The sequence below is a fragment of the Brassica napus genome, chromosome A5 (assembly GCF_020379485.1).
Source record: "Brassica napus cultivar Da-Ae chromosome A5, Da-Ae, whole genome shotgun sequence".
Lineage (NCBI taxonomy): Eukaryota > Viridiplantae > Streptophyta > Magnoliopsida > Brassicales > Brassicaceae > Brassica > Brassica napus.
The window spans coordinates 28,388,618-28,405,967 of record NC_063438.1 but is presented as its reverse complement, the minus strand read 5'-3'; the positions used below and the strand labels follow the sequence as shown (position 1 = coordinate 28,405,967).

At 31.6% G+C, this 17,350-nt stretch overlaps 2 protein-coding genes across 2 annotated transcripts; one reads left to right on the top strand and one right to left on the bottom strand.

The window, feature by feature from the left end:
• Window positions 1-845: 845 nt before the first annotated feature.
• LOC125609167 (WUSCHEL-related homeobox 11-like) lies at window positions 846-8,494 on the bottom strand. Its single transcript, XM_048780238.1, has 4 exons — window positions 3,527-8,494; window positions 3,244-3,429; window positions 2,545-2,720; window positions 846-1,043 (listed from the first exon to the last, which is right to left on the bottom strand). Exons 1-4 carry the CDS (start codon window positions 3,945-3,947, stop codon window positions 1,026-1,028), a joined length of 801 nt encoding a protein of 266 aa, XP_048636195.1. The 5' UTR covers window positions 3,948-8,494; the 3' UTR covers window positions 846-1,025.
• A 5,720-nt stretch (window positions 8,495-14,214) lies between these two features.
• On the top strand, window positions 14,215-16,660 carry LOC111212673 (protein PNS1). Its single transcript, XM_022714248.2, has 3 exons — window positions 14,215-14,769; window positions 15,076-16,224; window positions 16,297-16,660. The coding sequence occupies exons 1-3, from the start codon at window positions 14,674-14,676 to the stop codon at window positions 16,477-16,479; spliced, it is 1,428 nt and encodes a 475-aa protein (XP_022569969.2). The 5' UTR covers window positions 14,215-14,673; the 3' UTR covers window positions 16,480-16,660.
• Window positions 16,661-17,350: the final 690 nt, after the last annotated feature.

Here is a 17,350-nt window from a genome sequence, read left to right as displayed (position 1 = left end):
GAACATGGTCCAGGTTTAAAAATAAAAAAAATATTAAAAAATTTCAAAATAAATATGTAAATTTGGTTTAAAATTTAAAATTTTAATGTATTCTTAAATTTTAGTTTATAATTAGAAGAGAATCCTCAAATATATATGGATAAATATATTAAATTCTAAAATAAGTTCATTACATTGTTAAATATATAATTACTATTTTTTAAAAATATCCTTAATATAATATAATTTGAGACGGCACTAATATAAGATATAAGAATCAATAATTTTATACGAGACTGTATTATAGCTTAGAATTTGTATTATCAGCTTTTTGAGAAATTGTAATCCGTATTACTAGTTTCTATTTGTATTTGTTAAAGTATGGCGTATGATTTGATGTAAAATGTATCGTTTAGAGAGGTGCTTGATATATCAATAATGGGTATCGTTCACTGTAGAGATGCTTGAATCAGTTTTGAAATAAGGTGAACTATAAAATAAGGTGAACTAGCTGCGATGGACTAATCAAGACATCATTGATGACATAGCTCGACTTGTTGATAAACACACACAAAGGGTATAAATATCGACAACAAGTACACCGTACTTAACAAATGGTACTCAAGCTAAAGATCTACTTAATAGATGCAATCTTGTAGAACATTAATTTAATGTATTAACTGGAAAGTGTTCAACGCAACTAATAGACTTCGAATTTTTTTCTAGTTCCAATAAAATTAATTACTCTCTGCACACGAACTAGCTTGATGATCCCTAGACACAAAATTTATTGTAAAAGAATTACTTATTTTACATCTAAATCACTAAACTGATACAAAAACTAAATCTCTTCGTTTTAGAAGAGCTTTTGACTTTGTTTATTTATTTAATTAGATTGCAAAACTAAGAGACAACAGAAGAAACTTTTATTACACGATAGATTCATAAAAAAAGGGAAAAAAAATGGATGGACCGCAGCCATATAGACTAAGGTAGAATAACAAGGCATCTGTTGAATCACCACATAACACAAGAGTAAAGCCAGTTCATGTCGGTCTTGGAACCTGTCGATAACAAATCGAAACAACAAATAACAAAAAAGAAGACGATCATTTAAAAAGGAAAATATAAAAGCAGATTAATTGATGTAAGATCTCTTTAGAATTCCAAGAAATTCGAATTAGTTCAAGAGAAGAAAGAGAGAGATGAACCCTAATGCCGAATGGCTTTTCACACTTAGATTTCTAAGAGGACCATGAGAAGATAGAGAGTGTGTGTGTGTGAGAGAGAGAATAGATTTCCCAGTGTCTCGTTTGCCAATGAACTCAATAAAATAATTAAAATCTATGCTGTTAACTAAAATGTACCCCAAGACAAGTAATTGTACTTTTAGAAAAAACAACAACAAATTAATACTCTTTTCGTTTCATTTTATATATTAATTTAAAATTTTCACTTAAATTAAAAAATCACTATTGCCCCTTATTAATATATTAGGTTATTTGATTATCTTAATTAATGTACTAAGACAACACAAATAATATTGAAAAAATTATCAAATAAAAACATTGAAAACATAAAATACACTTAAATAAAATAAATTTAAACTCTAAACGATAATTAATATGAAATGGAAAAATAATAAAATTTGGATTTAGAAAAAGACTTAAAACAACAATATTTATTAGATATATGTTACTCAACTCACTACCAATCCATTTCAAGTGACAAATACATGAAAATTAACAATATATAGGATATTTAATTTCACAAACAGTTGTACACATAATTAAATATTAACTGTAGGCTTTCAATTCCTTTTTATTTACTAAAATTAGTGAACATAACATTTGACATTATAACTGCTGAAACAAAAATAATAATAAAATTACTTGTTCAAACTAGTAATTACTGAAACCACAGTTTATAAAAGTACTAACTAATTCTTATACATGGTATGCAAATATATCATCTCATGCTTTTCACTCAAATGTGAACAAAAGATTCATTAATAAAAACTCGTAGATTTTTTTATTCAAATGTGAAAAACCTCGTCAAATCACAAATCTTCGGTTACATAAAAAACATATAATTTACTGTACAAACCGACACTCATCAAATAGCATTACATTTGTTTCTCTTACGAAAGAATCTATATTATTTTATTATGATGATTAAAATATATTGTAGCAGACAATTTAAGACTTTACCCCAATTGGGTTCCATCTCATTTCCTATTTTCAACATCAAAGTTTCAATCATCAGAAGATGAGAGAGAGAGAGAGAGAGAGAGAGAGGAGAGAGAGAATGAGAGGAGAGAGAGAGAGAGAGAGAGAGAGAGAGAGAGAGAGAGAGAGAGAGAGAGAGAGAGAGAGAAGAGAGAGAGAGGAGAGACGAGAGGAGAGAGAGAGAAGAGAGAGAGAGAGAGAGAGAATTATTACCAGGAAATAGAGCTAGAAGAGAGAGAGAGAGAGAGAGAGAGAGAGAGAGAGAGAGAGAGAGAGAGAGAGAGAGAGAGAGAGAGAGAGAGAGAGAGAGAGAGAGAGAGAGAGAGAGAATTATTACCAGGAAATAAGCTTCACCATGTTGTAAGCTATGCATCAAAAACCCAAACTGATCAGTAGGAAGAGGAACACCTGAGGAATTCACCAAAACCAAATCTTCTCCAAACGTTGCTTTCATATCAATACCTCCGCTCGTCACTTCTGTTGGAACTCCGTTTATAAACACCATTATAGACCCTGAATTTCAAAATATATCTAATAATATGTAAACATCAGCTTATTACCTTTCAAGCTCTAGATTAGGCAATATTGGACGAACAATTAACCTAATAGTCCAAGAAGTCAAGTTCTTTAGGTGAAACTCATCTGAAATTTGATCCACCCTCCCTTAAAAATTGCTTTTATAGTAAAATTTATGAGATCTAGAGAGTTTTTTTTCTCTCTAGAAGGATAGAAAATAACTTCAGGTATATAAGAAAAAACAGACTATAGAACTTGCTCTCAGGTACAAAATGTTAGGTAGTATCGGAAATATAATTAACAAAGGCTACTTATCAATTAAATTACCACATAAAAAATCGGTTATTTGGTTGAAACCCACCAAGAATTGTTTTTTTCCTACGTTTAAAACACCTTTTACCATTTTAAAATGTTACTTTAAGAGACTTTCTGGGGAAAGAAAGAGGGTTTAGAGGACAAAGCACTTCAGTTTACAAAGCAAAAAAAAAAAGAGGCATGCAAATTATTTATTTTTGTTTACCTTGTTGGTAGTGATAATTGGAGCTTTGTTCAGATGGGCACAAAATTGATTCGACATTTGAGCTATGATAGTTATAATGATGTTGATTAGCTTCATGGTAACCCATTTCACCAGACATTGTTAAGAGATTCTCCATGCCATTATTGCTATGATTATCACATCCAGCGCCATAAGAAGAAGAGCTAGCTGAAGAAGAAAAAGAAAAAGTGGAAGAGGAGCTTTAACAGGAAGGAGGAGAAGAAAGAAATACAAAGAAAGAAGGAAGGAACTTGAAATGACCCACCAAATAAGTAATTAGAAGTGCTACAACCTCCAAACCCCAAATCACTTCCACTATGTTGTGGCAAGTTGTTGCTCACCATCATGGTCTGGTCACAAGTATTAGTGGTTGTGGTCGCTGCTGCAGCTGCAGCCTGGAGTTGCCGCTGCCTTCGGCGAGATCTTGACCGCCGGTTTTGAAACCAGTAGAAGACATTTGCATCTCCCACCTTGCCGAATTTCTCCAGCATCTTTCGTATCCTTACCGTCTCTTCTTTTGGAGGGTTAACCATACCACTGTTAAAGATCGACTCAAGTATGAGTATTTGTTCTGGTTTAGGTGACCATCGTGACCGAACTGGTTCGGTTGAGGTGGAACCGGAAGCGGAGGAAGAAGGTGAGTGGCTTTGGCCGGTTGTGCTATGTGGTGTTTGTCCTTGGTCCATTGCTTTCAAAAAATTTGAAATTGTTTAGTTGGTTCTTTTTTTTTTCTGTTGCTTTTGGGTAATAAAAGAGAAGAAATGTTTTTGTATGTTTATGACTTTGTGAGGTGTTGACTAGAGTGTACGCCCATGAATTTATAGGAGGAGGATTTCTTAAATAATATATTGTTTCCTTGTTTATTAAGTTACATGTGGTTTATCATCTTTTTTAGAGGCTTTGTTAGAATATAATTTTTTTTTTGATAAGTAAAGATATAATTATTTTAACATATACTATGTTTTGTTATAACGTATAGGTGAAATACTATTAGACTATAAATGTCACGCGTACCTGGAGTGGAGATACACAAACTATGGAATTTGCTTTACAATGGAAGATATAGCAAATCATATTTGAGCATTGCCCAGTAGGGACAGTCATAGAATGTGTACAAAAGTTTACAGTACTCCTTATCCGTTTTGATTTGCCATTCATTAATTATATGCATGTTATTTTTGAGACAAAAAAATAATCATTCTGTTTATAATACATATTTTAAAATTTTCATACATATTAAATTTTAGTTATAAGTGCATATTCTGTGATTTTCTATTTCCCATAATTTTAAACCATAAAAATTTAACAAAATTAATTATTCTTTTTAAAGTTTACAATTAATTATTATTATTTAATAAGATATATATTGAAAATACAAATATGTATATTTTCAAATAATTTTTTTTCTAAAACATGTATTTTTGTGAAACAGAAAAAGTAATAAATTTACGGTAATGATACCATTAAAAAGTTATCTATGGGTTATCCATATTAATCTGGTCTATCTATCTTATTAATCTAATCTCATTTTCAATATATTAAAATGTCCAATTTGCTCAAAATCTTATATAACAAACAAAAACAAAATTGCACTTGCAAACAATACGTTCAATCTAGTTATTTGAATGCAGTTGTGTCAGACGGGCTAGGCCGGTTCTGCTCAATCGGAATCCAGTTCCATGTGAAATTTAATAGTCGGTTGATGCAAGTCTTTAGTGATTTTATACTTTAATGTCGGCTAAGTCTGTCCCAAAATCAAAGGTTTCTTAACATAAATATGGCTTAACTACCACAAATATAATTGATTAAGTTTTCCCCTATCAGTGATAATTAAGGTGGTGACACATTAAAATGAATACCACGCTACATGATAAGTTTAAACTCTAAAGGGGGTGCAATAGTATTGAACTAATGGATTTCCAACACATCTCTCATCAATTATTATTTTGAAGTAGGAGAAAAATTAAATAAGAAGTTATGAAATGTATGGATTGTTGATTGCATAGAAGAGAGATATAAGCTCAAGATTGAAGGAGGAAATGCATAGAAAAGTGTTTAAAAAAAGTTATGAAATGTTTGTGAGAAATATGGAGACACAAATTAATTGTACCGTCCACCCGAAAATAATTAATCGAGGATGCCCTCGGTTATGATTATCCCTCTTTCGGCTGTATAAAATCATCAAAGAATAAATGTTAAACTAATATTCTTTGTTTTTGAAAAGCAATAATTAGGATAGCTTAGTGATCGGGTTCTATGAAAAATTATCCCGACATGTGTTCGTACAATGGTTTCTAGTCTAGTAAAAATACCATTCAGTTCTTAATAACGTCTCCTAAGAATCTACGTCGCAAAATTGAAATCTTCTGCTTCATTAGTAAAAATTGTTTGCATCCTGATAAAAGTATTGGAGTTTTAAATTTTTCTTAAATAAATTTGTAGATATAAATAACTTTGTAGATTTTTTTTTACCAAAAAAAAAACTTTGTAGATTTTTTCTCAGCACCAATCACTTCCATATCGTTTACCTAGTTCACTAGTTTGTATTTCCTTCGTGAAGCAGGCTATTTTGGCGTCATGCAACAGAAACGTCTAAAAAGATTTTTTTTGTCACTTTCGCTAAAGAAATCAATATGTTTTTCTTTGGCACTAAGATTTCAAAACTTCTTGGTTTTGAAGATGACTAAAATCTCTGTAGAGATAGTTTCCTAAAAAGGTTTAAAATGAATTTAAGTTTCCTAAAATGAATTTAAGTTTTTTTTTTAAAATAAATTTAAGTTACATTATAAGTAAGTCATAATACTGATTTTTTTCAAAAAAAAAAGTCATAAATATGATATTTTTGTCAACTTGATAAAATTAAATATTGATAAATCAGTTGACATCATAGTCCTGATAATATTACTAAGAAAAAAAATGAAACTTTTATGATGATGGTATAATATTCTCTTACATTCATATAGCCTATAGCTTACGACATCTAAATTTATCTACATAAATATAGTGTTATATATTAACTGAACTTAAAAAAATAATTTAGTACTATATCAGAAACTAAAATATTCAATTTAGTACTATATCAGAAGATAGATGTCCTGCGTAAAAACTTTATAGCATCTTTATCAAAAGTATATCTATTGTATATAACCATTAAAATAAAAATAAAACAGAGAAAATATAACCTTTGAGAAAATCATGAGATATTTGTATCTTTTATAAAAAATTTTTTTGTGTAACTTAAAACTTGATTATATCTTTTACATCAGAATATATTGATCACAACTTATGGAAATGATTTGATTATGATTTTTTCTTTCAACTGATGTTTATAAATTGAATAATAAATCATTTTAAAACTGATCAATAAATTCAATAATACAAATTAACTATCGCTGAAAACAATGTTATAGCTTATATTTAATTTAAAAATACAATATATTTGGTAAATTTATCAATCATTTTTAGTTAGATTTTCGATATGGTACATATATCAGTGAATAATATATTTTTAATAAGCATAAAGATCCAACGCGAAAAAAAAAAGAAAAAATGTACTAATTAAGAACAGTGCCGATTCTAGGACGTAGTAAACATGTCATATATCATGGATCCATATTAAAATTAACTAAATTTAATGATAAAAGGTCTATATTTATGTTTATTTTTTACAACAAGGGTCTATAACTTAACTAATTATAATACATAAAAAAGTTTGTCCAAGGGTCCAATATAGTTTTAAGCCGGGACTGATTAAGAAGAACGATCCAAACCGAAGGTGGAGAAGAAACAGTGCAAAAAAATTCAAGAAGAAAAAAGAAACCGTGCGATATTTATTACGTTAGAGAAACATGGCTTACAATGGATAAGCCACTCGATTTTATTTTTTACGCGCAACTCTCCTATAATTTTTACTGGACACTCTATGCTTTTAATTAGATTTGACAGTTAACATGAAACTGTGCTCTTCCTGTATTTATATTTTATTAGGGATATCCTGACATCCACCGAAGTGGATCGTCACGTCAGTCTACGTTATTCATCTATGTGTCAGTATCATATTTCTGGTGATACTAAAATTTTAATTCTTTAGCCGGGATTCGAACCCGTATGATTTTACCATATTGGACTTCGCCCTCAAATTAATCACCAATGAACCATAAACTCCGATACATATTATAAAATATATGTTTGATCACGGTTGATTGAAGGTATTGTAAACTGATAATAATTTGATGAGAAATAGATATTTACTCTCATATTTTTATTTTTTTTTGGAACATCATGGTTGAATGGTAAAGGTGGACTCCTTCTTTCAGGTTGTAAGTTCGAATCCTGCTAGCCGGAGGAAACTACTTCCAATTGTCGTTGTGTCCTTTGCTTTCGTCTCTTTTGTAAATTTGGTACGCGAGCCTACCTGTGGGTTACGCACCGTTTGGACCTATTTACTCGTGAGTTAAGATTACTTATTTATTTAGTAAAAAAAAAATAGATATTTAGTTTCTTAAGGGCACCTTGGTATCGAGTCCACATTTCTGCTCAAGCCTCTCTAAATATTAAAAGGATGGTTTAATAATTTCATTTCCTTCTTCACACTCTAGCCACTAAGAGTCTTCGAATGTAACTAAATTAGTTCAGTTATAAATGGAACCAAAACATCTCAGTGTGCCACGAAGCCACGAAACCACTCAAGTGAGTGTGTTATAAAATCCATTGCTCATAAATACGTACGTTGACCTTCCTGACTAGTAACTATGTCACTCCGTAACGATTTATGAGAGTAGACTAACACATATATATATGCTTGCATGTTATTAAATATACATGAAAAATATAGATATGCTAAAGAGTATCTTGTTCAGTGTACAAATGATCCGTTGGAATGGGCTGTATATTCAGTGTACAATGATGTCATGAATCAAAATAGTATTCTCTTTCTTTTAGGGAGAACGTATATGTAACTTATAACGGCAATAAAATAGCCCGTACATAGGTGAGTGTGAGAATACGTATGCAAAAGACAAGAGTGTGGAAAGACACAGTAGGAGACAACTTGCTTCTTTCAGATGCCCTCTGTTTTTGCCTGTATTTGTAGAGCTGTTTTGTTTTTTATACAGCATAGATAATTACGTTTTCTCAAAAAAAAAAACATAGATAATTACATTAAAAAAAGTCGGCTTTTTTTTAAGGGATAGGCATATCAGCTTGACCCATTACTTGTTTGATGCAATCCCAATTTTCATATCCCCGACCCGAGGTTTGGCTACATGTTTAATTAGCTACATGCAAATATAGATACGAGTTCAAAAAAAAAAAACATAGATACGATACGAGTACGGGTTTTGGGCCTTTTGGCTACCCGTACCAGAGCAAGCCGATATGTGTATATATATATACCTTTTACTTTTAATTAGTTACGTTATATTTTTATATTTATCTTAATTAACAAAATTAATATTAGTTCTACGAATTAAATTAATTATGAGAAGAATAAGGAATTATATTAAAATGAAAGCATGTGTGGCCGTATTTAGGAATGTGTATACAATAGCTCTGAATGCATAAAAGCTTGTCAGGAACATAGAAAAAGGCATAAAAGTGTTTTTCGGAAAAAAAGGGCAGAGAACTGGGGAGCTTATTGAAGACATGCAATGCAATGCCCAGTTGAATCAAATCAATCTGATCAGTCAGATAAAAACTTTCAGATGCAGAATCCCCATCCCTTGAATTAATACAAAAATAAAGAAAAACGTTGTATATTTTTTTATTGAAAGGGAAATGTATAACTTTTTAGGAAAATAACCTGTATAATATGAGCAGCTCTAAGAAATTAAGGAAAATATTTTTTTTCGACGGCATTAAAATTAAATTAATTAAGAAAAACTTTTGACAAAAAATGATAAAGAGTTTCCGATGGGATACGTGGCTAAAGTAGAATAAAAAAGGTTGAAGTAATGTGATATTATGAGTTTCGAATATGTATACTGTATACGTAGATCTTTTATATGCATAATTCTTCACCTATAAAATTGCAGGTCATCTATCTATTTTCAGTTGAATTGCTTTTATAAAAGAGTCTTTTTTCTCAATGTAAAACTAATGGTTTTAGAGACTGCAACTTCTGGAAGGTTTTTAAAAACGTCAGTATAGCCCAAAACTCAACTAGTGTTAATATATTTTGTGTGTTCATATTTCTCAATAGATCACCGCACAAATTCTTCTCTCCTATCCGTCTGATGAGGATATTTCTATATTCACCTGCAACCATACTTGCGTTCACCAAAAAAAAAACATAACGATACTATCTAAATCATATCAAGCGACCATAGTCCATAGAGGACATGAAATCATATATGCCCACAGTAAAAGATCCATAAAATTATAGGTTTCTGTTTGTTATATAAATGCTATTTGGCATTTTCTATCAAGTTGATACTGAAAACATATCTATTTTAGTTTTTGTCTTATGAAGAAGTTTTCTATAAACTTATTATATGAATATATTTCGGATACAGGGGGACACCGACCAACATGTGGTTATGCTTTTAGGGCACAAGTGTGAGTCTCTTTTGTTTGCTTATCAACGTGTGAATACTAATAATTTGTGTTTCACCCGCCCACATAAATTTTACTTTTCTGGTTAATGTCCACGCACAGAAAAACCTCTGTTTCTAAAGGAAAAAAATGTTTATAGATGCTTAATCTTTTGGAAACATGAAATTATTACTACTGGACATTTAATATTATAATTTAATAGGTCTAATTACCAGAATATTTTTGACCTGCTTATATGTTTTGTCGTTTCGGTATTGTTCCAATTTTATTGGGTATCTCTAGAGAGACTGTTGTTCATCTACCAATATTATTGTTTCTATTTTTTTTTTACCCTCTACCAAATTTTGGACATTGCGATGTACTACGTACGTTAAACATGCAATCAAGACTACAAATTCAAGTTATATTTTTTGGATGCTATATAAGATAGTCATGTCCTGGCCGCAACTGTATATGTAGGACGCACATCCACTCTCCTCAATCTGTGAATCTTCTCATATGAAAATATGTTCGCGACTCAGTAAATTTCGTAATATATGTCAATTGGCCTAACACATCACCATAATCTATATTTGTATGTCTTCAGTAGCTAGTATGTTATTAATTAAAAATCAACTATGCAATGTATCAACTAACACATTGCTTGACGCCAAACACATTTAATTGGGTTATTCAGGATACGTATCCATAAATATAGCGTACACATTTCTTTTAAGATTACCAACATGTATCTCTATTATTTTATATTTTTGAAGAAAACGGGAAACTGATGAACACCTGAGGAATAGATAATTTTTGGGCCTTTTAGTAACCTTTAGCTCCGCCGAGCAGTTGTATTGAAACTTTTCCGGTCTTTGGTAATTAAAATTCACATTTTATCAAAAAAAAAAGAAATAGATAAACTGATTACGCATATGGTGCTATTAATTAGATATACCATATAACACTACATAATGTGCACTGAAAATTTGGAAAATTAAACAATAGAAGCTATATATATATTGGTTTGATAATGGTTAGAAGAAGGTACCTTAGGTCATATGTAATCTGATCGTTAAAGTAACTTTATATATAATAAACTATATATATTAAAGCACTAATTAGTTCAGAATATAAATATAGCCCAAAATTTAGAGTAAAGAAATGGACGAGGCCTCACAAAAAAAAGAACTTGGATCTGCACTTCTTTTTTTAAAAGAGCCCTAATTCATTAAAAAAATTGTTTGTTGAAAAACCTAGTTTAGCATATAGTTCTATGTGGTCCTGAAATTCTCAAATTTGTATGGCTTTATTTTTTTTTTTTTTTTTTTATGAAACGTGGCTTCTAAAATTTGCATGCATATTGTACAGGTTCTAAAATTTGTTCTTCCATAAACCATAGATATGTGGTCCTGCTCTGTGAGTCATGTACGGACTATATACTTACAAGTTACAAGATATATATAATGTTTTTCTTCAGTAGTGTAAGAGATGATAGATTCAGATGAAGACGTAATTAATAATATCATACGACACTATCTATATACCTTTTTTTTGGTTATAGCCTGCTCAGACTTATGTATTCTGACCGTTCAAGCAACTTTGTAATAGTAAGGATGTAGTCACATTTTTGGTCTTCTATAATATGTAGTTTAACAAGAAATTTCCTTCGCATGGCCTAATCCAGCAATAAGATAAAATTGATATACAATTAACATAGGGGTCTCTTGGAGTTGAGACAACGTCGACTTAACTTTCCCATTCCATTAACAAGAACGGCATATGGGTTTGGTGCTGACACTTTAAAAAACATACCAAAGATACGGCGCAAGTGATTTTAAAATCAAATTTCAGTAGATTTTTAAAAAATTATTCCTTCAGCTGTTCAAGTGACTCTGATGTGTCCCGCACATGAACGCTTCACCATCACAAAAGAGCCAAAAGACTAAAGCTCTGAACTTTTAATTTCATTTATCTAAACTAATAAAAATATGTAATGATCAGTTAATAGCTAGGCAGATTCATGCATATATGTTAAGTTAATTCTAAATTTAAATTACGTACTAAAGTTAAATTAATCATCATTCGCCGGCACTATGTTTGGCCTTTGTTAAGGCAAATGGCAATGTTGTTGTGAAAAGGACATGTGAACTAAACAAAGACAACATCTTTCCTAATGTCACACACGAGCACAAAACATCATAATCCAATTTTTCAATTATTACTATCATTGTGAGAAGATTATAAATAAAATCAAGTTAGTTATGCCAATTTTTTCTACTTATGTACGCGTGTAAGTGTCTATTAAAGGGAATGTTAGAGATACTTTACAGCGATTTATCTGTCCCTAATTATGCACTGAGCCCGTAAAAGGGGAGTGTCGAATTTGAAGTCCTATTTATCTTAATAAATAAACCTTTTTGTATTATAGCCTTGGGCCCTTGGCAAGACTTTTTTTTGGTTTTGTTTCTGGCAGCAGTGAAACTTAACTTATTATGTTTTTTAATCAAGGATTTAGAACCTCTCTCCAACAATGAATCTCATTTTGAGGGTGAGTGATCCTCAAAATAAGGTATGAATGTGAGTTGCTCCAAAAAAGAACTTTAAATATGTCTTTAATTTTTTTTGTATATTACATTTTAAACTTCAACTTTCATAATAATTTGTTATAAGCACTAACTTTTTTTATAAATATATAATTAAATACATATTAAAATATAGAGCATAATATTTATAACTTATATATACATATTTTGATTTCATCTAATAAGAAAAATTTCTTAAAATAATGTGCATCAGTTAGAGAAAAGAGTTACAACAAGGTTAATTTACGTATACATAATATTTCTATTTTACATAATCTTATTTTATATTTAAATTTTTATTTAAATTTTGATATATTTGTGTACTTTATGCATCAAAGAGAACATATACGTAAAGATATATTTGAATATTTAATCAAATAAAATTATTAAGAGTAAAATGGTATAAAAATTAATATTACTAGAATTATATGTAAGCTACATAATTATAAGGACCAAGAAGAAAAGTATATATAATGTTGAAGTTTTGAACAATAAAACTTTAAAAATTTGAGGTTTTATTAGTCAGATTTTCAAAATTTGAGGATTTGAAAATCGGTAAGAGGATCAAAAACTTCAAAAATTGATAATATGAAAAGCTGTTGGAAATTTTCTTAATTGTTTATATACTCGTATTGAACCTGTAGTTTGTGTTTAATTAGGGGATATATGTTTAATTGTGATTGTTAGCTCATGCAACAAAACAAATTGCCAATCGCGTAAGAAAGTCTACGGAAGTATGATCCATTTCAACAAAATAAATCCAAAATTTTAGAAATTTCTTTCTCCATTGGAAAAAGTAGAAAAACTCAAAAAAAAAAGTAATTAAAATGTTCAAAACAAACAAGAAAAGGTAGAAAAATGCGATTCAACCTTCACCGGACCAATTAAATACGCAGTAGTAACAGTATAGTGATACTCACATTGCTGATTTGAAGCCTCAAAAGCCTGCTCGTTTAAAATAATGGGCTTGGCCTAGATGAAATATTTCAGCGGACCGATCCATCCCAATTAAGTCAGACCTGAGTGACATGAAAAAACTAACAAATTGTATTAACACTTCTTTCGATGAAAGCCCATAAGAAAACAAAACAATTTTATACAAAACTAATACTGACTATCAATTTCTTTAACACTGATATCTATAACTCATTTTCAAATTTGAAAGTGATTTAAAACACGTATATTTACAATATGACAACCATCACAAGACCATTCACACATTGAAAGTAGTTATATCAAATTAACAGTAAACCAGTTGTATGTTTTTGGTGTAAAAAATCAATAATACTATATCATCTAGGCACTATATATAAGGTAAATGTGTTAAAAATATATATATAAAAGGTAAATAAAAATCCACCCGTAATTGTTCTTAAGTGAGGGATGTTTGAGTTGGTAATTATAACGAATTCCACTTTACCTAATTTGTCTTTTTGGTTTAGGTATTGAATTGTATGTTTTCTAGTATAGTAAGCAATCCATCTGGACCAACCTCACCATCAACAGTGATATATATCTTCTCTAATAATTAATCTCGTCTTGTCATTTCATAAAAAGCATAGTAAACAAAAGGCATAAAGGAAAAAAACATAAAGTAGGTAGAAGTTGAACTGAACAAACGTATTTCTTTTGTCTAGTCGTTTTCTTACGTGAAACCACGAAAATTCCAACTATTGCTACACATTACGTAAAAACTCTTCCCATTATATTCATGATTTCATACGTATAATCAGCTAAAACAGGGATAATCAAGAAAGTCGAGAGTTGACAGAGACAAAACTGTAGACAGGAATTAATTTTAGAAAGTATATTATAGTACTACTATCTATCTATACTTAAAGTATATATTAACTTTAGAATACCTAGCTTTGTTACAATAATGAGTAGGTAGCCAAGATGAACCTACATGTATCAGTTCTACCAAGATATAAACCTAACAAAATGAAGTTTCTATAACGTATTGCCATAATTTGTGGAGTATGAAGACCAGATGAAAGATTTATTTCATTGTTTATAATGATAAAATCAGGATTTGAGGACACTTCAAAAGTTTTAAAGTAAAACGTCAAAACAACAATAAGTGTAGATTACTTTAAAGGTGGAGTAAGTCAATGTAATGAGATAAAGTATGTGTATTAAGTATTCTAAATCAATTTGATAAAATATCAATAAAGTGTTGACTAAGATGTATGTATATGCATAAAACATATATTTATACACAGAGAATGATGATTGATGAAGATGGTTAAGTGTAACTTATCTCCCAAGGAACTCTTCTGGCAAATACAGCGCAGCTATGGCAACGCCAGCAAGGAACAACCATGCCTCTAGCGTGCAGATTCAAGAACCAAGAACAAGATCTCCTCCTCCTCCTTCTCCAATCGCCTTCAAGGTCTCTCTCTACCTTCTCTCTCTTGAATCAAGAACCAGTAAACTCTTTTCTTGATATTTTTGTCTTCTCTCTTAACCTAACTTCATCTTTTCTGTCTCTCTCTGGCCTCTGCGGCTTCTATTCTTGCTCTCTGTTCTATCCTTTCTCGTTGACTTGACTACTATTTCGTTGACTCAACTGCTGTTTTCTCTCTTCTTGTTTCTCTATGGTGATTTTTTTTGAATCAAGTTCACATTTATCACCTTCAAATACACATCTTCAAATACACATTAATAACATACCAAACTGTTTTTTTTTCTTTGGCAGGAACAACAAGGTAGACCACCTCCCACCACACAACAAACAATAACCGGAAAACTCTTCAGAAACCTCTTCAAGGGTCTTCTCTTCTCACAACTAACCTTAACCTCACTCTTAGTAATTGTCCTCACCATTCGCGGTCTCATCTTAGCAAGTTCACACCATTTCCACCCCAAGAAATGGTATCCTCCTTTGCTAGCGTCCGTAGCCGTCTCTGGAGTTGCATCTTTAACCTGGCAATGCATCTTTATCTACAACCCATCAAGAGCACTCAGAGCAACGTTCTGGCTTAGCCCTATACTCACTTGCTCGGTTGGCATCTTGCTTGTTCTCATTGGCTCAGCTGTAGATGCTGGGGTCGGTGCTGTCTTTGTGCTTTTCGCCATCACTCAGTCTTTATACGGTTGCTGGATCACTCCGAGGCTTGAGTACACGGACAAGATACTATCACTCTCCACAGCTTTTCCACCTCCAAGAACCAGAGAAGTAGTCACTTTATCAATAGTCATTAGCGTGGTTTACTCTGGCTTCTTGGTGACTGGCATAGGAGGTGCAACTTCCACTAGAACAAATCTAGACCTCTTGTTCATATCCGTAATCTTGATAGGGTTAGCATGGACCATGCAAGTTCTCAAGAACGCACAACAAGTTGCTATTTCGCGTGCGAGATACGTTAACTTTGCGCACGGAGAAGATATGGATGCATGGAGTGCGTTACATGTCACTGTGAAGCACTTGATAGGGAGTATATGCATTGGCTCCACGCTTGTTCCAGTCATTGTACTCATCAGAGGATCGATCAGAAGCGTTAATCTGATGTCAGGGAGCAGCGATGAGGTCATGTATTCAGGTGCTGACTGCTTCTCCAGCCTCGCCAACAAGGTGGTTACGTGTGGAAACAGATGGGGCTTTGTGCATGTGGGAACGTATGACAAAGGGTTCGTGGAGGCTTCGAGTGATACGTGGTTGAAGTTCAGAAGTGTAAACGGGTTAGAGAAAGTGATTGATTCGGATCTCAGTAGCTCCTTGTGCTTCCTCAGTGCGGTTTCTGTTGGATCAGTGTCTTCGTTGACTGCAGGAATATGGATGTTGTTAATCCACAAGGACTATGCTCTTGAAGTGACACTCTATGCTTTCATAATTGGATATTTTACGGTAAGATGAATAGAAAGAATTAAAAATGACTTATTAGACAAAGTAGCTTTATGTTGTGTGTTTTTATTTCAGGGCATGGTAGCTTTGGCGTGGCTACAAGCGTGTGTCTCGGCTTACTATGTAGCTTACTCTGAAGATCCTCATAGCATGCGGTTTGATGGTACGATTCCACAGTGTATTCATCGTCTTCAGATGTTAAGGGCTCACCGAGATAACAGGGAGAGGGAGAGACAAGAGATTGATGAGTCTCCATGAGATTCGTTACAAACATGTAAAAAAAACAAGGATTAGTACTTTTATTTGTTTTTTTTTCAAGACCGTAGATTCTATTGATAGTAAAGTTAGATTCAACATGTTCATATGCCAAAGGACTCCAGTTAAAGATTGAAGGTGGATAATTGTTTCTCCTTACCTCGCAAAAAGTTACATTTTATAAGTAGTGATCCGTTTTCAGCTAAGAGATTGCACAATATGTGATGGCGTTATTAGTGTGTTAAGTGACCACACCTAGTCCTGAGCCTCAAGTCGAAGTGCCTACCTAAACTTAGAACGGAAAAAGCCAACGATCCAAACCGTTATACAAAATACCCGAACGAGACTTATGAATTTGGATACAATCCATCGAACCAAAATCCGAATTAGGATCCGAAAATATCTAAAATTAGCTAAAAATAATAAGGTTTTTTAAATATTTAAGGTAATTTAAATGTTTTATAGTATTCTATTTTTTTTTTTGTTATTTTGAATGCTTTTTAGTTACTTTAGGCAATTAACTAATTTTAATTAGATTTGTGAATAATTTTTATTTTTGAGTTTTTTTGTCAAAATTTTAAGTTTAAAAAATATGTTTGGACGATTTTAAATATTGGTTACAATTCTATCTGAACCATTCGAAAGAAACCAAATTTAACTTAGCATGATAACTAATAAAATCGAAATGAAACTTATGAGCACAATACCAAAAATTCAAAAATCCGAATCAAACTCAACCGAATCTGCCGGGCACCCGAACGGCCCAGCCCACGCCTGCAACAATATGTGACCATCTAGTAAGGCATTTAGACCGGACCGGTATAAACCCGGTCAACATTAATGTTAAAATCAATTTGGTACAGTAACCGGTTTG